Here is a 22988-nt window from a genome sequence, read left to right as displayed (position 1 = left end):
TGTCCGGCATTCAAACCATTTGAAGCAAGCTGCATTGTAAACAGCCAGGCCTGGTGTTCTCTTGTTGACGCTGAGCTTAGTTTTGCGCGATAAATGACAAAAACTGGCCTTAGTACAGGACTATTAACAAAGAGTATCCTGTCTAGTTCTGGAAGCTAAGCGAAGAGGTAATCGCACCGAGTTGATTTTGTTTTTCGTCATTCTCGGAAAATTTCGGTCCTTTCTTGATTTCTTCAAGTGCTGACCCCATTGCTTGTAAATTGTTGATGATGGTGAAGGTTCAGTGTTATTACACTTGACACATTCAGTTTTCTTTTGTGATGAACAGGAAAAACTCGTATTCGGCCATGACGCCCTTTAACACCACGTGCCAGCAAAGAATAATAAACAAGGAAGTCTACACATTGAGATTCCCACAAGTATCCGAAGTTCTGAGATCTCGTAGACTGAAGATTGCGTGCCGTCGATGGACGACAGACGATGTACGATATTGGACAAATTGTCAAGGAATTTGATTATTATACGAAATTTCAAAGATCACACTTTTAGTTCAGTTCAATTATGACTGGAAAGTGCCCCTCCTCCTCTTAGACCTATTGTCTCCTCCATTGGTGCTTATAACTATAACCTATCTAAGTATTTGGCTTTCATTTTGGACCCTTGTATCTCTGGCAAACATACCACAAAAGATAAACGATCGCGATTGCCCACATCTGTTTGTTAGGACGCGTTGACATTTGCCGGTATTTCTTTAACCCACGAGGCGTCATGTGACCCAAAATTAAAAAAGGCGAATTGCCGCCGGATATTTAACGTATTTAGTTTGGAATGAATGTCCTTTTATTTATTAAATAAACTCATTGCAAATCAAAAGTTGAAACTTCAAGGGAAAAGAGACCATAGACGATGGACGATATTTAAAATACGATACGCAGCAACGTTTCAAGAACATTTATTCGGAGATATGTTTAAAGACATTCTATCTCGTGAGCAAAAAAAAAAAAAAGAAACGCTTTCATCACAAAGTAACTGCAGGTGTTTTTCATTGATTACTAGCCGCCATATTGGTAGACTATTTTCATCCACCAACATGTCTCCACACAAAACTGAGAACTGGAGTGTGGTGGTTTAGGAATATTTGCTTCTGACAACAATCCAAGTTCTTGGCCTTTTTCGTTGAACGGTTTCGATTTCATTTTTTTGGTCGCATGGCATTGAAAAACGATTTTCGTAGAACGTCAATCCAATGGCAATTCGCTGATATTTCGTATCTTTTTTAATTTTGGGTCAAATGACGCCTCGTTGGTTAAAAAAATACCGGCAAAACTTCAAGGATTGAAAATGATTGAAACTGAAAGTGTGATATTTGAAATTTCGTATAATAATTAATTTGAGAATTGTGACAATTTGTCCAATAGCGACCAATGACGTCCATGAGTAGCTGGGGGTATTTTAGGCGCGCGGAGTAAAAGTTTTGGGGGGGGAGCCGCTAATCGCGAGCGGCGAAGCCGCGAGTAGCCTGCGAACGCAGTCGTATTTTCCGCCGGAACTACGTCTGCGTTAAGCCGCGAGAAAGTAAAAATCAAAAAAAGTCCTCCTCCCCATTCTCCTCGCTGCTTCGACCGCTAGCCATTAGCTTGCCAGCTACGCAGGCTATCTATCGTCCAGAATCCATCGTCTGTGTTTTATCACATGCCAGTGGAGGCAGACCGGACGAGCTCCACATTGATTGTCATGTCATTATCCGTGATTATGATCAGTGTGGACAATGAAAACAAATTCATAATCCAACATTTCGTAATAACTTGTTGGTAGTTTCCACAAATGGCTTTTCGTGACTTGAAAACAACGTCAAATGGTTTTATAAGCAGCTCTAGCCAGAGGAGAGGAGTTCGAGCAACTGAAAATGTTCCCACTGATCTCCGCGGCATTATGCGCGATTCCTTAATGAGTTGATTCCCGCCTTGCACATTGTATGCATACTGACAGGAAACCGTTGACCTATTGACGTCATGAATAAAAGGAAGACATAAAACAAACATACAGCCTTCACGGGTCACCATAAGCATCATTTTGCACGAAATCTATCAAGTGCTTATTTGATCCAAGACGATTACAAATAATGAAGCTCTCTGCTTACTGCAGTTTTTTAGTGCTGTCAATTTTTGGTTTGCAATTGCGAGCGAGACCGTCTTCAAGTCAACACCTATATACAAGTAAGTGGCAACAAGCTATTTGTTTAACGATTTAACTTGGGAGCTCGAGTGTAAGGGACGGACGGCTACCAACATTGGGATTTTAGCAAGCATTTGAGGGCTTTGATTTCGCGTAAATTCACTGCTTGTCTCTATAAAAGCAGAGACACTTGACAATGCGGGCAAGGAAGTGATCAAAATACCCGGCGACTATTGTCTTCTGGAGGAGGTATACTTGCATAAGAAATAACGTGTACTGTTACTCTAATACACTTATGGCTAGTATTCTATAATGGCTTCCATTCTTTTGAGACCGAAGCATATTTGTATGCAAATCACTGAAATCAGAAATCAGCAGACGGCCCGGTATTCTGTTATTCAAGGTCAAAGAAGTTGACGCGCTCTTACTCGTGCGACAACGAGATTGGAAAGTGATTCATTGCCAATCTTCATCCATCACAAGTAATTAATTAAAGAGAATTAATTTTTGAATACAGTCGAAGCTCTAGTAAGCGACCACCCAAGGAACTCGAAAAAGTGGTCACTACTAGATCTGGTCTTTTACGAGAATGGGCTCTCGTAGGCGACCAAAATTATAAACAGTAGAGGATAGTCGCTTACTAGAGCTTTCAGCAAAAGTCTCTAGGGTTTGTAAATTCTTATTGACGGTACAAAAGATAGCGGGGACTTAATTCTCCGGCATTAGATGAGACTCTGAGTGGTTGCTTACGAGAGCTTAAAGACAATGGGAAAGTCCATTTGCCAGAGCTTCCAATTAGAGAGTTTTTGACATTCAAAACAGGGAAATGGTGCGCAATTAGAGCTGGTCGCTTACGAGAGAGGTCGCAGTGAGAGCACTAGCATTGCGATATTTCTATTCCTTTGCTAGAACATGATCCAACCGGAATTCCAGACCGACAAATTCTCAACGATCAGGATCAACTTGCTAATCGATTCTCCATATTTTTACAGCATTGATAAGTTTAAGGGCCAAAGCATATGTCTGACCAAAATCTTTAACAAAGCAAATCAAAAACCGAAAATTAAGACCAACTTTCCCTTTGGTCTTCTCGCAGATTTCCTTTTCCATTTCTGTGATTCTGTCCAGAAAAATATGTGGGCAGAAGTGAAGTATATCGGCAAGAGCGTCGTTGTCAGACTTCTAGAATTGCTAAACGATTCTCCAGGCCGACTACTTATTTCTGCGCGTTCGACGTCTTAGCCTAACTCATGTAGGCGAAAGTGAAGCATTTTGCTTCGATCTCTTGATGGATAACACTACGCCAACAATTTTGACTTGTTAACCTCTCTTGCTGGACCATCCTCTCAGAGTGGATACTAATTATTAAGCGTTAACAATCGCTGGATGTCCAACACGGCACGAAAAATCGATGCTTTATTGAATAATTTGACCGCTTAAGGAGGGGACATTGGGATTTACGGTTTTGCGGTTTTGGCTATTTTTTTAGATTGGTTTTTCGGTTTTTGTGCCAAAAGACTTCGGTTTTTCGGCTTTGGTGTTCATTGCGATTTGCGGATCTTTCGTTTTTTAGCATTTAGTTTTCGGTTTTTATAGAAAATATGAGCGGTTTTTCGGTTTCGTTATCCGATTTGCTTTTTAGGGTCCCATATAAAAAGGGGAGGGATGCTCGTCGTCTCGCCTGGAGGTGTAAATTTCGGATTTTGGTCTCACTTAGGGTGTTTGGGCAAAATGCAAGGGTTGCGCGCGAAGAAATATAAAAGTGTATATTTACACTTTTATATTTCTTCTCGCAGGTGAAAGTATTAGACGATAATACTACTTGGGGGGGGGGGGGGGGGGGGGGGGCGGGGGGCGGTGAGCTTCAAAATTCGACTGCTGTTTTAAGTATCTGTTTATTACCACATTTAACCTTTGAGCAAGTTCCTGCTGTCATGTAAAACAAGGAACAAATTGTACCAGTTAGCTTCCTCAGTCACCAATCGCATGTTTTAGACCAAGATTAAACATTCCATTCGAATCTCCAAACTGACCTGTCTTAGTTATCAAATAGAAATGTTCAATTAGAGATTTTCGATTGAAGTTTCCGAAGATATAGCTTTTTGCAATTGCAAAATTGCAATTCTAGAGAGTACTTGTTTGCAAATTCTCCTAAGTTAGCTTGGCTTCACGGAAAATGAGCCCACAAAGTCCGGGCTCGAGAGAGCGGCAGAAATAAAACCTATGATTTTAGCAGATACTAAAAGATATGAATACTTTAGAGAAGTCCATGACATCCAAAAATACTTTGATTAAATAAAGTGTTAGTGTAGTTTGCTCTGTATGCCCCACTTGTCACCATTGTATCGGTTTTCTGACGGTTTTGTATGCGCTTTTCGGTTTTGGCCGAATTTTTTTGCGGTTTTGCGGTTTTGGATGATTTTCTCTTCGGTTTTGCGGTTTCTAATGCACCCCAATGTTCCCCTCCTTAAGTGTCCAATAAATCTGAGAATCATCGACGCATTACTGCAAATGCGTTGGAAACTAATTAATCCCTTGACTACCTCATCTATGTGGTATTTGCATTATACTGACTTCGATCAAGCCCTTTCACAAACAGTGGACACTAACATGGGCAAATTTATGGCAGCATTTTTGTTATCTACTTTTCTCTCTTAACTATTCCGGCTTCTTCCCGATTTAGTTTCAAACTAGAAATATCATTTTAAGGTATTTTATAATGAGACTTCGACCTCAACTCAAGCCATGTGATCCTATGAACCCCAACTCCTTCATGCAATGCGTTTTATATTTGTACAGGGTGTGTCGACAAAAACTGGAACTGTTTTCAGTGGGCAAGGATGGGACAGTGTACGAGAAACCCCACGTACATGAAACCAAACTGTCCGAAAAGCTGCGGTCTTTGTAAGTTAATTTCGTTTAGGTGAAGATGTTTGTATTTTTCTTCAACTCTCCTTTACTTTAAAGCAATTTGAGTGATATAAGAGATGTATTTTCCGATGCTGAATCGGGGATACTCGTAAAAAGTCCGAATGCGTCTTTGGAGGAGTCGAACCTACGAGCTTCCGATTAGTGGTTCAGACGCTTCATCATTGAGTTATAGGACCGCCGTGGGAACGAGGCCATCAAACAAAGTTTGTTTCACCATACTGCTAATATCTCAGTTGTCGAAATGGAGCATATTTGAAACCATTATGCATAAAAAACTGGTTGGTAATTTACGACATTGAAGCTATCTCAGTTAAAAAAAAACCTCATTAATAATTCAGGACCTAACAGCCTATCAAATCACCAATAAATCGTCACGTGTATGAGCTTCATATCCTGATAACTTGGGTAATTCGTTTTCGAATATCGTTGGAGCTAAGATCTTAAAACCGTTAAGTTGTGCATATCATTCTTAATTTTTGTCTGATAAATTCAGGTTGTCAAGACTCACGCTTCGAATGTAATGGTTGGGCGAGGCAAGGAGAATGTAGCAGAAATCCAACATATATGAAAAGTAACTGCAAGAAAAGTTGTGGGTTGTGCAGCGGTAAGATTTTCGCGGCTCTGGCTTTTTTTTCAGAACAGGTTGTTTCAGTAGCAGTCGCAGTGCTCGCGAGTTCTTCCAAAGCGCGAGTTTAAGTGCTTATTAGCGACAGTTCATAGAGCCGCCATGTTTAATTTTACAGCCTAAAGCTTCTTCCTCATGTATGCCTTGAAAGTCAGTCAAGATGGCAACACAATCTTTCGCACAAATTGAGCATGCGCCCTTTGAAATTCGCTTTCACAGATTTCCCTTTGGAAGTAATTCTGCGTGAAGTCGGGCTAGATTGTTATTTATTATTTAGGTCTGAGTGATCGCAATGATTGTCATTATGTTCACTCATACATGTTCGCTCGGGTGTTTCCACTTGGAAGCCCGAGTAATTATAGTCGTTGACACTCGCCAAGATTTGAAGGGCCTTTTAGACTAAATTTTCCATTTATAACCTCTTTCAGTAAGAATTATAGGGTTAAAATTTTACAGAAGGTTCTTGTTTCATCAAATAGAATAAAAACTGGAAATTCGGATGCACAAATCAGCATACAGTACAGACACATGTATACAGAACAATGTTGCTAAAAGGGTTCGAATTTGCTACATTTGTAGCCATTAAAAGAAAAATGCCTGTAAAATTACAAAAGAATCAATAGAACATCCTTCCTTACCAGCAACGAGTAGCTTTATTCTCAAGAAAATATGAACCACTTCAAAAACCTAAGTGGTAATATAATCCAATTTGACTGAAAACACCATCTTACACGGGCTGTTTCCTGTCTTTGCCAGGCGTCCAGACTCCGGGATGGAGCTCTTGGACCAAGTGGTCCGTTTGTTCCAGGACTTGTGGAGGTGGTAGTAGAAAAAGGACCCGAAATTGTTCAAACCCAGCCCCTCAAAATGGTGACCGTACCTGCCAAGGACCTAACGAGCAGACTGTAACATGCAACAGCCGACCGTGCCCAGGTAATATTGACATTATATATGATCGATTAAGTAGGAGAGCAATTCGCCAGTCTTATCCTTGTTCCTGTTCTTTTATTGGATAAGTTAAACTTGTTAAAACCAGTTATGATCTCGTTTGTAACAATAGGAGACTGAGAATAGGCCAAATCGACTAAGTTTAACTCAATGTTGGACCCAATTAGAACCCTTTGGGAATAAAATGTTTTGTTCTAAGTATTTCTATATGATTGCGACATTATAACGTTATCAAATGAGTGCGAAAACAGCAACGGAGCAATGATTTTAAAAACCTAGGACAACACTTTTAAGTTTGCAAGACATGTTGCCTTTTTCCAAAACTAAAAAGGGAAGAAACCGCTATTTGGATATAAGTTCATTTCTTGTCTGTTAGCTACAGGTATAAAGTGTTACTATGACCAAAAAATCAACTGTTCTTTTTCTTTGGATTTCAAATTGATTTTAACTAAACACTAAGTGACCCAAGTTTTAAACCTCGATTTAAAGAAGACACCTGTTTATTTTAACTGGAATTTTCCTATTTAATGGTCCGTCATCGTTACCGTTTAAATCTTGCGAGAGAGCTGGATCGAGGAGAAATTGACGTCAAGACCCACTAGTTTAAAAATGCCATGCGTGTGTACGCGGCTGAATTAATATGCAGAACGAGAGTTCTGGGCTTTCAAACTTTTAAACTCTTCTTTTTGCATGAATAAGAAGGTGCTCTTACACGCGGAAATTTTAAGCGAGTGAGTAAATGACGTCACTTTTCCCTAGATCCAACCCCCTGAGGTCCAAGCGGTCAATTTTGAACGTGAGTAATGGCGGGCCGTTAAATCAAAAACTTACCCTTACCTTTCGATAAAAATCAAAGATCAAAAGTTTGGTTAGTCAGTTATTAAGGAAACGCACTTTTAAAATCTGAAGAGAAAAATGAAGTGATCTTTTCGTTATAGTAGAAGTAGAACTTTAAAAGAGAGAGACGACAAGCAGAAGCCCACCGTTTCCCGTTTTACGTCGACGCGATGTTAATTCTCTCTACGGAAACACATTTGAACATACGAACCAATATATCCGTGTACAGATAAAATTCCTTTTTTCTTTGCAATACAGTTTGTAAGGACAATAACATCATCCAGTGCCCACAATGGGCTAAAATTGGAGAGTGTTCGAGAAACCCTGCTTACATGAGAACAAGTTGCAGGAAGAGCTGCGGAGTCTGCGTTAAGAAAGGTAATTTCCGAAAAAGGTTTTCTAAGCTCTCGACTAACGATTTTTTTAACCGGGCTGACGAAACTACGACAGAACCCAATGTATTGTTTTTAAAAATCCACACCTAACGATGACGAAATAAAACTGTGAAAGCAAAACGCGACGACTTAGAGCCGCGGATGGCGCACCGGAAGTGAGATGTTTTCCTTTCTAACTTGTCTTGACAACCTCGTTCCCAGGGCTTTTTCCTTAAGGAAATCGGCGGAGAAAATCCCTGGGAACGAGGTTGTTGTCTTGACACTACCTCAGTGATGTTAAGTATCGTTTCACTTTTAGAGACTACTGACCTGGCGTGCGAAATGTTCGCTTCCGGTATGTGGCCGTCCGTGGCTCAAAAAAAGTCGCTTGCTTAGCAATGCTCATCGCTTTCAGAAGTAAACCCTTATATTGATTTCCCTTTGTTTCTATCAATCCACTCAGCTTTGAATTGACCGCCTCTCACCCCTCTCTACACTCTTCGAAAGGCTCTCTAGTTTACGATAGTTTAAATACTATCATACTGGAGAAAAATGCGCATTACAAACGTCGCCTAATTTTTACGGTACAGATAGCCAGCTGCAGAAGCGGTGCACTCTTGATCAGCCAGTCTTGTATAGCGTTCCAGGAAAGTCTAGACTACGAGATTTGTCCTTTCTTTTGCAAAGTCGTACATTTGCGATTCTACTGTTGTATACCAGCTGTCTTTGAAATAGAGAGAACTCAGTTAAGTCTGGAATTGCTTTTTTGATAGTTGATGGCAGCTGGGGAGCGTGGGACAATTGGTCCGTTTGTACAAGGAGCTGCGGTGGTGGAATCCGGAAAAGGACCAGAACATGTTCCAACCCAGCCCCAAAGCATGGTGGCCGTACCTGTCCAGGGCCCAAAGAGCAGATACAAAGCTGTAACATGAGGCAGTGCCCAGGTAACATTATAATACATCAGGGACATTTAACAATTATTTTCCGAAGGCGAGGTGAATATTGGTGGATAAAAACCGACACGAAATCTAGGTTTTTATTCACCGAGCCTGAGGTGAATAATTGTTTCAGTATAAACTAGTTCTTTAAAGCAATTAATTTCTTCGTTTGTCACCTCGACAAAAGGCTTTCGGCCATTTTGAAAAAAAAAAAACTTTTAGTTTAATATCGCGTAATAATTACCTCAAGGGCAATCAATCAGCACGGAGCATTTTCAGTAATCACCTATATAATTTATACTAATTACTAGTATTCCAGGGATAACTTAACACTGGGCTAATGCAAAACAGTAAACAAATTTCTAGTTTCTAAAGAAACTGTGGTGCTGCGTCGGTGGGAGGAGTGAAACAGGAAAATTTGGTTTTATCAAACGTGTTGATAAAGATCGAATTACCACCATGAACGATTTGGAAAGTTGACGTTTCGAGCGTCAGCCCTTCGTCAGAGCGAATAGTGGAATTTTGGGTGTTGTGGGCTTTTATGCGGGTGTGGAGGAGCTTTGCTAATGGTGGAAATATGGTGACATGAATTTGTGAATAAATTAATGGAATGAGAGGCGTTTATTGATTTCGTGAGGATGGATCGAGTGTACCTAGTTCGACCTTTATCGACACTTTTGATAAAACCAAATTTTCCTAATCCAAAACAGTATCGCATTTGGCCGATAGAGCAGGCGTATTTTGTTGAAGAAGCGATAAATAATGGGCTCTTCCACCGTCTTGGATCTGCCCTCTCCTCTCATTTCACTACCCCGTGTACTTCTAAAATGGCAGGTCTTTCACTTGAGATCGAAATAGAGGCCACTTTTACAAGTGTTTGGTACACCATAAAACATCGTTTCTATTGAGAATGCCTTTCTTTGTTTCGCGATAACCCGACGTTTTCCGTTGGTTCTAAATCGAAGACATGGCTGAATGAAGAGTATCCGGCTTCGATATAAAGATGGCGTTGCAATGTTCTGCAAATATCATACAGTTGACGTGAGAACGTTCGGACCGGTGAGTGTTCAGCCCATAGTTGACCAACAGCTTGGCCTAATCCGTTGACGCGTAACTATGCTCAAAGTCGTTGTTGTGGCGACGATGGTGCTATGGTGGGAATGTAAAAGTACTGGGTCGTTTTCGTGATTGTACTAAAAAAGATATGGTCTATGTTATATTTCAAACCCGGTGAATGAAATGAAGAGACTTTCTTATCAATGGTGACTCGGGAATACTACGACCTTCCGATTACTAGTTCGGCTTCTCATGCACTGAGCAATAGGGAGCTTAAGATCTACGATGACGACGTCGTCGAAAACGCCAGAAAACAATGATATCATTGGTTAAAAGAGCATAAATAATCGTGCTGCACGTGCGGCACGGATTTTAGCTCATATTTTTGCGGTTCTCTGCGTGACGACGACGTGAAATCACTAAATTTTAGGTTTTAACGACAACGTTAGCATGCAACAGAGAATCTTTCATTCTCTATTTTCAGTCTGAAACCGCTCGTACCAATTTATTTTTAGGATACTTCGCCCAAATTGGAAGAAGTGAACGAGATGGAATAATCGCGAAAGACTTTTACTAGAGCAAAGTTCTATTTTGAGGTGACGTTTTCGTCAACGTCGCCGTCGTAGATCTTAAGCTCCCTAATATGAGAGACGTGGGGACCTGGCCATTGTCCCGCCATAATGCCAGGCTCTTTCCCAGGGTCTCCTCGTCAACGATAAAGGAGGCAGAAAAGAGAGACCCTGGGAACGAGGTTGCCATACTGCTAGGATCTGAAGAATTTCTTGCTAGGATTTAGTGTTGGGTCTCTTTAATATAGTATTCTTAAATATGAAATATACTTGTATGAAGACGACTGTAAGCAGTTTAATTGTTTTTAGACATATCAATTAATAGACCAGTGGATACAAAAAGAAGGGAAATTTAACTGGGAAATAATTCTACTCCACGCCCACCTCATCTCTCTTTATTCCCTGGTTTCTTTCAATTGGTTGGATGTCTATCGTAAAAGTCAGTTGAAAACTCCTTGAAACCAAAATGCCCTCTGTAAACTTACAATCCACTCATTCTATAAACTGGTCATTAACATCTTGTCAAAGAGAAAACAAGCTCAGAATTCGGGCTACATGTGTTTTAATTCAAAACCTATTCCTTATAAGTTCAAGAGGAAAAAAGGCGCCCATACTGTGCCTTCGCCAGAGTTTAGCTTCAAGACAGCAGCTAATGAGCAATGTTTACTTGGAGTTCAAACGTGTTGCTAAATTTATTTGATTTCCTCCACACGTGTGGCGAGGGTCGCACAACCGAGCATAAGTTCAAACAACAAAACGGGGATTTCCGTGTCCTGTTCTGTGTAAGGGGCGTGGGTTCTTAAAAATCCAGTCGGCACAAAATTCGAAATTTACAACAAAAGTTCTGAAACCGGGGGCCTACGAGCAAAAGCCTTGTAGTATTACAATAATTTACGGATGTCAGTTTGATCTAAGTTTTAACAACGTAAGTTATGTGTTGGTCCGGCCTGGGTTCTAACCTGCAACCCTTTCAGGGTGGTCCGATTGTCAACCAACTGAGTCAATCGGTCGGCGGTAATTCTTTGTAAACTTCATTTAGCTCTTCTTTTGGCCCTAGGCCTCAGCTTCTCCACTTCTGGTCCACTTCTTTCACCTCAAGTTTCCCAACCGTTACGTAGTGTGGTGAAAATAAAAATGGGAGGTTTTATAAACCTGGTGTTGTTTTTGGTAGGGCTTTTTCCTCGTAGCTTTTTTGAAGAAAGTGTGCATAATGTCTGGCTATTTTCATGGGAAATGCCGACTGGCTTGGTGCCCAGAAACATGGCAGTCGAAAGTTCTTCCTGCATGATTAAAAAAAACTTCGGCAGGCCTGATCAGCAGGCGATCTTAAGAGATATTTTAGTATAAGTTACAAATATTACTCTCTTTCTGCAGTTGACTGAAATACGCTGATTCTTTTTCACTTTACAACTATTTCAAAGACAGCTCTCTCTGACGGTATTTAGTCTTATTTTTATTTGTGTGCTTAGATACTCCAAACGCAAAATGTCACATTGTACTGGAACGCAAAACTCTCCTCTCCGGGACAAAATTCCTTGATATTATTTTACTTCTTCTTTTTTCTCACTTTCCGTTGGGTTGTCTGCACATGGCGCAACTTTTTTTTGTCAAAATCTTCCCACCTTCGTGCTTGAAATCAACTTCCAGTTTTTGAACGTTGCAAAGCCTTAGTTTACTCTGCTTTACGTCGGTCTTTTTTATGTTTTTTGTTCTGGGTACCCTTCTTCTCTCAGCAAGATCCGTTTTTTTTTCAGTTTTTCGCTCGATGCTGTGAGGTCTTGCTGAGAAGACTGAGCTCTGTCGGGCTATATGATGTGGTCTGTGTTGCTTGTATTGACAAGACCCACACGGCGACAAAGCGAAAATCGCCAGAACAATTCAGCACCTAACAATTTGAACCACGCGTGACATTACCTTGAACATAGGAAAATCGTCATGAAATTTCCATAAAACTGATGAGACTTGGCATTTTTTGACCGTCGGGAGACGCGGGCATTCCGTCTGGCATTTTCCGAGTTTTTTTGAAAGTTCTTTAAAAGCAACGTCTCGGTTTCCTCCTGTCAGCACTTTGTCATTCCACAACCGGATCTACACGGCCTTTGGAATGCAGCCACATGGGATTTTTTACAACCTTTAAACCATCGAGGTTCGAATGCGGTGCGGGGTCTTGATCGGCTTGTCGCAATGACAACATGCCTTTCAGTTACAAAATCACTGTCGCGGCTTTACTGTACTTTTTTTTCATACAAGAGGGATCGAACGCTGGAAGGGTAAGTTGGAATCTGTTTTGTCTATTTATAAGTTAAGCTGAGATTAATTGGGGATCTTCTTGTTTTGTGAAAACAGAAGAATTTCCCATCGCACATGATGCCAATGGAATTCACATCGCTCGAAATGCTCCTCAAATTATGATACGATCCAATTTGTTTGAGGGGAAATTTTTTCGCCTTACATTGGCAACGTTTGACTCCTTGCTTCCAACATTAACAAGTCTAAGAAAAGTGCGTCGCAGAACGTAGCATTGGTCAAATAGTAACGTATATTTAAGCGCCCCGCGTGTCTAGCATGCTGTGTTATCTCATTGCTTGCAATGAATTTTTTTTATGTTTCACACCCATGATTTCATGACTCGAAACCACAGTTGAATTGTTCCTTATTATTTTGACAATAAGAGACGTCAAAAAGCCAGTTGACGATAAAAATGACACTCAAACCACACGAAACGTAAATACTTGAGACTTAAAAATCCGATCATTCGAAGTCACTGTTCCTTGTTGGACGGTATTTTCTAAGGAATAATACTGATCCCTAGTATTCCACTGTTTCGTTTTCCGTTACTTATTAATTCAGTGTTAGTTATTGAAATTTATTTCCAGACTATCTGGACAGGCGAAGAGTATGGCTTTGATCCAGTTCAGTTTGAAGAACACGATGATGATGATGATGATGATGAATTTTCAGGCGACGGTAATGAGTTATGTCCAATGACTCGTTTTGAAGTCGACGCTCCAAGATAATAAAATCAGCACAGTATGGCTAGGCTCGATTTCCAGCCGTTTTGTGAGTGCGGTTAACATCCTCCTTGTCCATGACGTAGCACCCGTCGCAATTGTATTTTGTATTTAGCCAATTGCATTATGTCAAGAGAGTATGAAGGTAAGAGAGGTAATCCCTCTTATTGGCCCTATTCCCATCGTAATCCCTCTTAAGTTATTTTTAGATCTCCTTTCGAGATCCGGTATTCCCACGAGGGTTAACTGATAGCCAATCATACGTCCCCATTTTCGCGAACGACGCGAATCATTGCGAGGGAATTCGTTCAGCTGTCAACATTGGTAAAAATGGGGACATATGATTGGCTATCAGTTAACCCTCGTGGGAATACCGGATCTCGCAGGAGATCTAAAAATAACGTAAGAAGGATTACGATGGGAATAGGGCCAATATGAGGGATTACTTCTCTTACCTTCATACTCTCTTGATTTTGTACATGGCGGGCAGGCGACTTTCTGATTGGTGGAAAATACAATTGGCTGGACCAGTGTTCCAGCCGTGGTGTGCACGGAGGAACTCGAGCGCACAAAACGGCTGATCAATCGAGCCTTCAGTGTGGTCAGCTCCAACAAAGAGAACAAGACTTCAGTGCACTGATGCATTTCCGAGCACCATGAATTTCTTTAGCTGACCTGCGAGCAGACTCCCCAGTTTTTCGGAGATTGGGCGGGAAGGGGATCTCGAGGATTCGCCAATGGTGTGAGATTCTTAGCATCGGCTTTTGCATGACTCAGGCTAGGCCCGTCTAACGCTGTGATAAGTATAGAGAGAGAATGGCGACCTCAAATTGCAGGACTCGTTTATTTCAATTCTTAACGGTGCTATCCATTGAAATCACGATCTTGAGGAAAACTCAGTTGGTTGTTTTAATAGTTATTCACCTGGCTCCAGTTGTTTGAAGGGTGGATAGCGCTATCCACTAGATAAATAGAGGATATTACATGGCCGCGCGGGGATACGAATTTTATCTTCGAGTGCTGAAAGTATCTCTCACGAGTGAGCGAAGCGAACGAGTGAGAGATAGTTTCAGCACGAGAAGATAAAATTCGTATCCCCAAGCGGCCATGTAATGTTCTGTTTATTATATAGATATTGATGAAATGTCTAGATTTAAAACAACTTGTTTTATTCATTTTCGAAGTGATGAAAAATTGTTCACCAACCACTAAAACACGCATGTTGTGTAACATGAAACAAGATATGAAAGTTATGAAAAACAAATGATGATAATGAAAATTTGCAATAAAAATGTTAATGTAGTAGAGAAGAATTATATTAAAGCACAATGAAGAGGAAGCTCGCGTTTTATTGGCTAATCGTGTTCGTTACCATGACGACAGCTATATCCTCACATGTGAAAGATAAAAATGATACGTTCACTGCGCGCGGTGAAGATATGATTTTTTAGTGATAGGAGAAATCCTGGTATTTCATCAATATCTATATAATAAATCACTATCCATTGGATAACTCAATTGGTTTCGCTAATGTTTATCTGCTGGATAGTGATTTATCCGGTGGATAGCGTTATCCACCTTTTTAACAACTGACGCCTGGTGGAAAGAATTGTTTCGTTCCTTTTGTGAGCAGGTTTGGTGCAGTGGTGAGAGGACTCGCCAATATGACCAGGCTTCGATTCCCATACTTGGCGTCATATGTGGGTTGAGTTTGTTGGTTCTCTACTCTGCTCCGAGACGTTTTTCACCGGGTACTTCGGTTTTCCCCTCTCCTCAATTTGATTTGAGTTAATTTGATTTGATTTGATTTCAGTTTCGGCCAATTAGTGTCCCGACGCTAAATACAGGTGGCGCTTAAATCAAGTTCATTATTATTATTCTTTCATTTATAACTATTCATTTCAAAAAGCGGTTTTATGGACCTTGTAGGGCTTAAGTTTGCTAACGATTTGAACTGAGAGCAGGTACGCGGACCTTTTTGTCTCCGTTTCTAGTGATCCATGGCAACTGGGGATCTTGGAACTCTTGGAGTAAATGTACTAAGAAGTGCTGTGGGAAAGAAAAAAGGATAAGGGTACGATACTGTAACAATCCACCACCTGACCGCGGCGGGCGGCCATGCGAGGGACTTGCCATTGAAACGAAAGACTGTGTTGTGGGTAAGGACAAGCACGCGTGTAGTTGCTTGCAAAAAAACAAAACAAAAAAAAACACAAAATTTAATCTCTCACTTTCTTCGCATATTTAACCTACGTTGCTGGCGGGATATTGACACACGCACGAGTAAATCGATGACAAATCGTTGTCTTAGAAGCTAGTGGGCCGCGAGGGGCATGGTGACTAATAGGTTTCGCAGCCGCTCTCTCCCGGCCAAAACACAACGGCGCAACAATCGATTTTCTCCTGCGTGTTAAATAATCCCTCGACAAAATATGCTACTTGCTGCGTAGGCTACACATATATTTATAACCGGTAGTTGATTTTGTAGAAGTGGCAACCCTAGTTTTTTATCCGGTCAGGGAAGAAGCTGCTGTTGTGCATTGTAAGTGACTTAAGGATATTGCTCAATAAGGGAAAAAGAACTCTTGGGCACTTCGTTCATCTTGTGAACTTTTCCCAGTTCCGATTCCACCAGTGAATTCTTTGTCCACTTCCGTGTGATTCCCCCTTGGGCCCAGGTTTCCCTGATTGCAACAAAGAAAGTTCCAATACACAAGCTTTTTGGCTGTTAGGACATGCGCATAGTATACCATCTCATTGGTCTCGCTTTCGTCTTTGCAGCGTAGATTGTCTTAAAGCAAGTTGTGCTATAATTGAAAGAATAGATCCATGCCTCTGACGTCGAATAGTTGGCAGTGTTGTTAACTTTTAAGTAATTTGTGCGATGGATCAAAATAAAACAAAATACATATGTGTTGTAAGTGTAGAGAAATACCATAACGATTACTTGAGGTCAGATAAAAGAAATCACACTGACCGAATGCATAAATGGCGGCCAAAAATGTATTCTTTTGTTTATGTGCTAATGGGACTCTCTAGCCTCGATCTCAAGCAACCTTTCTTTGTATTTTGTCCATGCAAACGAGGCTAGTGAGGCTAATTAGGACAAAAACAAAAGAGTATTTTTTCGGCCGCCATTTATGCATTCGGCCTATTACGATAAAAATTACTTTTGTTTTGTACTGGCTGACTTAGGCGACTTAAAGTCATTATCGAGCCGCATAGTGGGTGGCAGGTCCACAAAAATCCAGGATTGGCCGTGGCAAGTTGGGCTCCAATCGAATTCTAACAATGGCATCTTCTGTGGCGGCTCATTACTCAATCACGAATGGGTACTAACCGCTGCTCACTGCATCTCTCAGTTTGCCAATCCGGGGATCAATTGCTCATACGTTAATTCTGGAAATCTTACAGCCGTTTTAGGCGAGTCAGACTTGAAGAAGGTTGAAGGAAACGAAGTGTATAAGAGTAAGTATCGCGTTGATGGGCCTTAATTAATCACACGGCGGCCATCTTGAGTCCCGAGGGATTGAAAACTCTTGTCTTGTCTCACCGAAACTCGTTCCCAAACACTTCAACTCGAGGCTCGGGGTACGAAATGTTTTGTCGATGGCCAATATGGCCGCCGCGCGAATTAAGGCCCATTTAATTAATTAACCAGCAAAGACGACGTTTTCCAAAAGTCAATCCGGAAATGCAACGCAAAGGCAGCTAGAAGTGCGTTTCACAGAGTGAGATTTCTCTGATCTCAGGCTGGAGAAACAAGAGGAGAGGAAAGCAATATCCATTCTTTCTTAAAAAAATATGCTAGACCTGTTGCATCCTTCTACGGCACCACGTGCACTACAGATGTGACTGCATAGCTTAGTTGGAACATCATACTGGCAGCTTTGAAACCCCGTGACATTTCCCCTCATTATTTTTACGAAACGATAAAGCTTTTAATTAGCATTACAATTTAAGTACGTTCCATAGCTGTAATTACATCGAAAGTTTATCTTGTCCAATTTTTTTTTACAGATATTTTAAAGGTATGCATGCATCCAAACTACAATCACAGAACATTGGATTACGACCTTGCATTGCTTAAACTGGACACAAGTGTCTTTTTTGATGTTAATGATGCCGTAGGTCCCATATGTCTTCCGTGCTCTCGGCAAAATTTCGAAGCTGGAACACAATGCTTTGTTACTGGGTGGGGAAGAATTCATGAGTCCGGTCCTTTGTCCAGTAGGCTGCGTGTTGCGGGCATCCCGATTATTGATCAAGAAAAATGCAAGGAACTTTACATAGAGGGAGAGATCACGCCACGTATGCTGTGCGCAGGTTATAATCAGGGAAAGATTGACAGTTGCCAAGGAGACAGCGGAGGTCCTCTTGTCTGTCGGGAAAATGGAACGTTGGTATTGGCTGGAGCAGTAAGCTGGGGTTTTGGATGCGCCAATCAGGGGAAACCAGGCGTGTACACCAACGTCATTCAGCTTCGGTCCTGGATCGATGTCATCATGACCAGACAGTAATGGAAGATTCAACGTGACGACTTAGTTACAACACCTCTGGTTGCCACAACCTTGAGATGAAAGCCATTTCAGTTACATACTAAAAAGAAAGAGACTCAGTAGCCTCTAGCTGAGTTAAGTAGAATTCCCTGAAAATTTCAGCAAACACAGGTCAAGGACAGCTACAGGCTGCGAAAGATAAGCAGTTGTTACTAGCAGGTGTCTCATGGTATGAAGCTCATAAAGTGAGAGTTCGGAGAGACGCGAGATCACGCATGAGGATTCTAGCCTGGCATCTTGCGAGATCGCGTGTGAACAATCCACGCCTTCTTTCCTAATAAAAGACGACGGTTTTAGAGCCTGCGAAGGCTACCTTTACAGCTTGGTACTTTTGTAAGAACTAGAATAAATTTCACAAAAAATTCAAAAGAAAAGTTGATTGCATGTTGAGCTGAAACTGAATAATTCCGTTAAGTGCCCACCCACCAATGTCGAATTCGTAATATCTTACCAACCATTGACGGTGTGGCGCGTGTTGATTGATTGATTGTGAGCCGAGTTTACGTTGCTCTGTGATTGAATAGTCTTTGCATGAACGAAAACTTGTATTGAGTGGCAGAAGTACAATTGATATAAAACTTTCAATTATTACAATATTAATCAAAGTCAAATAGACTATTGCACGACTGATAAAACAACCCGAAAATGTATTTGTTAAAAAGTACATTTTCGCGTTGTTTTATCGTCGTGCAGTAGTCTACTTGACTTTAATTAATATCTTTTTAATCAATTTTGATTGATCACGATCTTCTCTGATCCAACGCTGTGCAAGACTTATCGTCCACGGTTCTTCCAAAGGTTTAAAAACCTTAAATTCACTATTAAACAATGTTAACATTATAGCAAACCAGACAGGGTTATCTTCAGGACACCATCCTGGCCGCTATAACTTCATGCTATCACGTCATGAAATACGCTGTGTAAGGCCCAATACGAATTTTTGAGGCGACTACTTGGAATTGTGATTTAAGTATAGTGTATTTATTTTTATTTTTTTTTTGTATCGTTGCCCAGGCGCAGTTCTACGAAAGAGTTTTGAGAATAAAGTGAATATGTATTCAAGCGTTAAAAGCTACGAACATTTTACTGCGCCTTCCAGAAACACACGGGCTCTGGAGTTCAAATATAAATCAACGATTTCGCTTTTTGGAGTTCTGTGTCAAACACTGTAGCGGAACGGTTTGGTGGGTCACATTCAGAGTTGTGGTTGGCTGATTTCGATTCTATAAACCTTTCAGGTTTTCTAACGGTCCATTAACTGTCACAGAAATCAGTGAGATTGACGGCAGTGAAGAATGAAACTGTCGACTGGAATTCTGAACTTTACAGTCCCCTTTGTTATAAAAGGCGCAAAAAAGCGTAGAAATGAAGACTCAAAAGTCTAATTCTTTAATTAATGTTACTTCAGAGAACTCTTTGATCCACTCAACTGGTTAATGTTTTGATAGTGGTAGCTTTATCCTAACAGACTATCATATTATGGCCACCTCCCGAAAATATAAAAATTAGAACATTCTCAAATCGAAATAAGAATAAATCGAGGAGTTTCAAAACAGAACACCCTTTGTTTGACTCGTGAAATTGCCATCTCAGTGATTAAGTTTCGAGTTTACTTTCATCATATATTTTTGTTCTGTTCCCATTCGATACTAATTTAGTATCTTCCTCTCAAATGTATAGATTACGCTAACGTAAGTGCTGAGTTTGTATAAGTAGACACGCAGACCTCAATGACAAAGCAAGTGTATTTTTTCCTTCAAATTTTCCAGTCGCTGGTCAGTGGGGGGCCTGGAGCAAGTGGACGGTCTGTTCCAAGTCATGTGACATTGGACTTTCGCAAAGGACTCGCTACTGCAACAACCCCGAACCTCAAAATGGCGGTAGAACGTGCGTAGGGATCGGTCAAGAGACGAGACGGTGTTCCTTGCGAACCTGTCCAAGAGGTAAACTTAGCACACTCCATGCAGTAAGGTAAACTACCTTATTGCCCAGGAGAGGGGCATCCTCATTCCCAGATCCCTTTCGTTACTCTTAGCCGGTGGGGCCTTTTTTACGAGCAAGGGCTCTGGGGACATAGAAAGTTCAAATTTTTTCATTGGTTAGCTTGCGAACAATAAAATCTTGAACCGGCAGTAATAACGGCCGAAGCCGATCGGTAAAACGATCAGTGTCTTTGTTTAAAACTATGATATTACTATATTCCTTCTTTCTGTTTAACACGAAAGGACACTCTCTAAGTGGAGACGACTTAATGCTACACATAGAGATTCTTCGAATGTAATGTTTCTGAGCGTCGCCATGTTTAGTACTATTGACGACTCATATATGAGGCCGGAAGTCCTAGAATCTGGGGCTGCAAATCCAATGTCTCTAGAGTTCTTCGTTTCTTGTGCGAAGGTCCCGCCCGCTAAGAGAAACGATGGGATCTGGGAGCGAGAATGGGAGAAGGGCAACATCCTGTCAAAACAGCACTCTTCCAAATGTTGTTCGATTTCATTCGTTTAGCACAAATCACTGAAATAAAAGAGCATGCCGTTCATTTTTCAAGATTTTTACTTTGCTTTAGTGATCTTGGAAAACTGAAACCGAAATATTTGCGATAAAAGGAATATTTACATAAACGTTGGGTTAAGTGCTACTTCATATTTATTTAGCGATGTCAGTTCATTGAGACCCACTCATCTCCTTTTTATTACTTAGCAACAACTTCAGCTGCCCCAACGACCTCTCATCCATTGATTTGTGGTCGACCAAAGAGAAGTCGCATTGTGGGAGGCGAAGTGGCATCAAATCGAGACTGGCCGTGGCAAGTTGGACTCCAGACCGAGGATGACGACTTCATTTTCTGCGGGGGGTCTCTTATCAATCGCGAGTGGGTGTTGACTGCTGCTCACTGCATATACCGCAACAATCCCAGCAGGCAAGGTTGCGTACCGCCATTTCCCGGCTTGCGCGTCATTCTTGGAGAATTTGACGTAGACAATATTGACGGGCATGAGGTTAAAAAAAGTAAGTCGAAAAGTGTTATATTTACTCGAGTCTGTTTTGCGTTGACATAACCTTTTCCGAGGGCCATACAATCCTCTTGTTAACAAACCAATTTATTAGTAAAAAAAAAAAAATAAGTTTCCGCCTTATTTCCGAAATTAAATATATTATTTCTTACTACTTATTTCGAGTTATAGTTTATATGCGACTTAAGCCTGCGTCTCCGATGAAAAGCCGTTTTTCGCACCTTTCACATGAGACTAACTAAAAGACTACATCCTTTTCGAACATGAAAAAAACATAAGTGCAGGGTTCAGAGGGCATTCTTGTGGTACCTAATGCAATGCATTTTTCCAAAGTCTCTTCAGTGATCCATAGATATAGCATCTCGCCAGTTTGGCAAACAGTAGATATCCTCGATATCGCCGGGGCTGAACTTGAATTACTATACAATGGACATGACCCATACTGTAATAATAGCTAAAAGCTAGGAAACTAATGGTAGCTGTTTCTGAATATTTTCCTATTTTAAGGAAAGTTGCTGTTCGAACTGATGAAGTTTTCTTTCCCCCACAGCTATATCTGAGGTGTGTATGCATCACGCGTACGATCATTCTATATACAACAATGATATCGCTTTGCTGCGTTTTTCAACTCCACTTCCTGGATTCAACGAGACTATGAGCCCGGTCTGCCTTCCAACATCCAGTAGCAGCTTCCCTCCAGGGACCACTTGCTCAGTAACCGGATGGGGTAAGACGAGCCAGAGCGGCGCAGGGGTCTCCAAACAACTCCGCGTTGCCCATGTTCCTATTATTGACCATGCTACGTGCAGAGAACAGTACTGGAACCGTACGGGAGATATTGTGACTGATAAAATGATATGTGCCGGGTATCAAGAAGGAAAGGTCGATAGCTGCAAAGGTGACAGTGGCGGGCCATTCGTGTGCAAGGAAGGGGGAAGTTACATCCTTGTCGGAGCGACAAGCTGGGGTGTTGGATGTGCGCAACCAGGCCAGCCTGGAGTATATACCGATATCAAGGACTTCTTAGGGTGGATCCAAGATTTGATTTCTTCAAATCCGGAACCATGAGTAAACGTTTTCTTCCCAACAATTTTCTCCTTTTTACCACCTGGCACCCGTCTTCACTATCTTTTGCTTGAATGTCGGATTACAAAGTTCCTTCCATTTAAGTGAGAAGATCGTTATAGTTTCTCTCGCGATCGGATTGCACATTTTCTGAAAATTCGTACAAAATAGATGTGACAAAACTTGCTGAGCCTTTAGTAATGTTATCTTTTTTTAAAAGCAATATATTATAGGTTTTGTGGCTGCCTACTGACCTCATTCTTTTCGTGGATAAAAAGTCAAACCATTGTAGTAGGAACACGTGCAATGAAAAATAAATGAAAAATAGTTAGGCCACACCACACCTGTGTTCACTCGGTAGAAAAGCGTTTTAATAAAGTGCTGGAACTAGCCTGCGAAGCTGGCAAAGCAGGAAAGTTTCGGGGAATTCTTTTAACACGTGCTAATAAACTGATGGTTTTGGCTGCAGGTACAAGCGGCAGCAAAGCGACGAATTTTACTCGTCACCGTGCCACTCGTGGCCCACTCGAGGGCAAAAAACAACGTTAACTCTCGCGTGTTTGAATTAAGGCCGTGATAAAATCATCCCACCAGCTATGCAGGCTTTGCTGGAACAGCATTTTTAAAGTTGTTCCAGCCGGTTGCCTTCTACAGCCTGCTAAGACTGGAGGATCAAAAGCAAATGAACGATCATAGTCGCGTAAAACCTCTCTCCTTTGTACTGTTAATTCCACCATAAAGAGTCTGTGCCAAACTGTTTTTTTTTCTTATTTCGCAAACATGCTTTACATGCCATTTTTGATAGGATTTTTTGCGTTGAAAAGCAGTTTGAATAAATTTTCCACTTTCGACTTCCTGGAATAGGCCACTTCGGAAAATACCATAA

General features: G+C 41.1%; 1 protein-coding gene across 3 annotated transcripts; it reads left to right on the top strand.

Annotated features, from left to right (window-relative positions):
* The first annotated feature begins 2018 nt into the window (after positions 1 to 2018).
* Positions 2019 to 22739, top strand: LOC138006382 (trypsin-like). 3 transcript variants are annotated; one of them, XM_068852675.1, is made up of 9 exons: positions 2019 to 2216; positions 4975 to 5079; positions 5600 to 5710; positions 6488 to 6664; positions 7775 to 7894; positions 8664 to 8834; positions 19793 to 19966; positions 20724 to 21032; positions 21588 to 22543. In XM_068852675.1, the coding sequence occupies exons 1-9, from the start codon at positions 2123 to 2125 to the stop codon at positions 22103 to 22105; spliced, it is 1779 nt and encodes a 592-aa protein (XP_068708776.1). In that variant the 5' UTR covers positions 2019 to 2122; the 3' UTR covers positions 22106 to 22543. The 3 variants fall into 3 exon arrangements, with proteins under 3 accessions (XP_068708776.1, XP_068708778.1, XP_068708777.1); XM_068852676.1 differs by lacking the exons at positions 2019 to 2216; positions 4975 to 5079; positions 5600 to 5710; ... (1 more) ...; positions 7775 to 7894; positions 8664 to 8834 and adding exons at positions 12250 to 12723; positions 13330 to 13420; positions 15459 to 15623 and having other exon boundaries at positions 21588 to 22739; XM_068852677.1 differs by lacking the exons at positions 2019 to 2216; positions 4975 to 5079; positions 5600 to 5710; ... (4 more) ...; positions 20724 to 21032; positions 21588 to 22543 and adding exons at positions 12230 to 12723; positions 13330 to 13420; positions 15459 to 15623; positions 16660 to 16932; positions 17485 to 19773.
* The last annotated feature ends 249 nt before the right edge of the window (positions 22740 to 22988 follow it).

This window comes from Montipora foliosa, chromosome 6, assembly GCF_036669935.1.
Source record: "Montipora foliosa isolate CH-2021 chromosome 6, ASM3666993v2, whole genome shotgun sequence".
In the NCBI taxonomy this organism is placed as follows: domain Eukaryota; kingdom Metazoa; phylum Cnidaria; class Anthozoa; order Scleractinia; family Acroporidae; genus Montipora; species Montipora foliosa.
The sequence above is the reverse complement of the archived record's forward strand: the minus strand, read 5'-3'. Positions and strand labels throughout refer to the sequence as shown.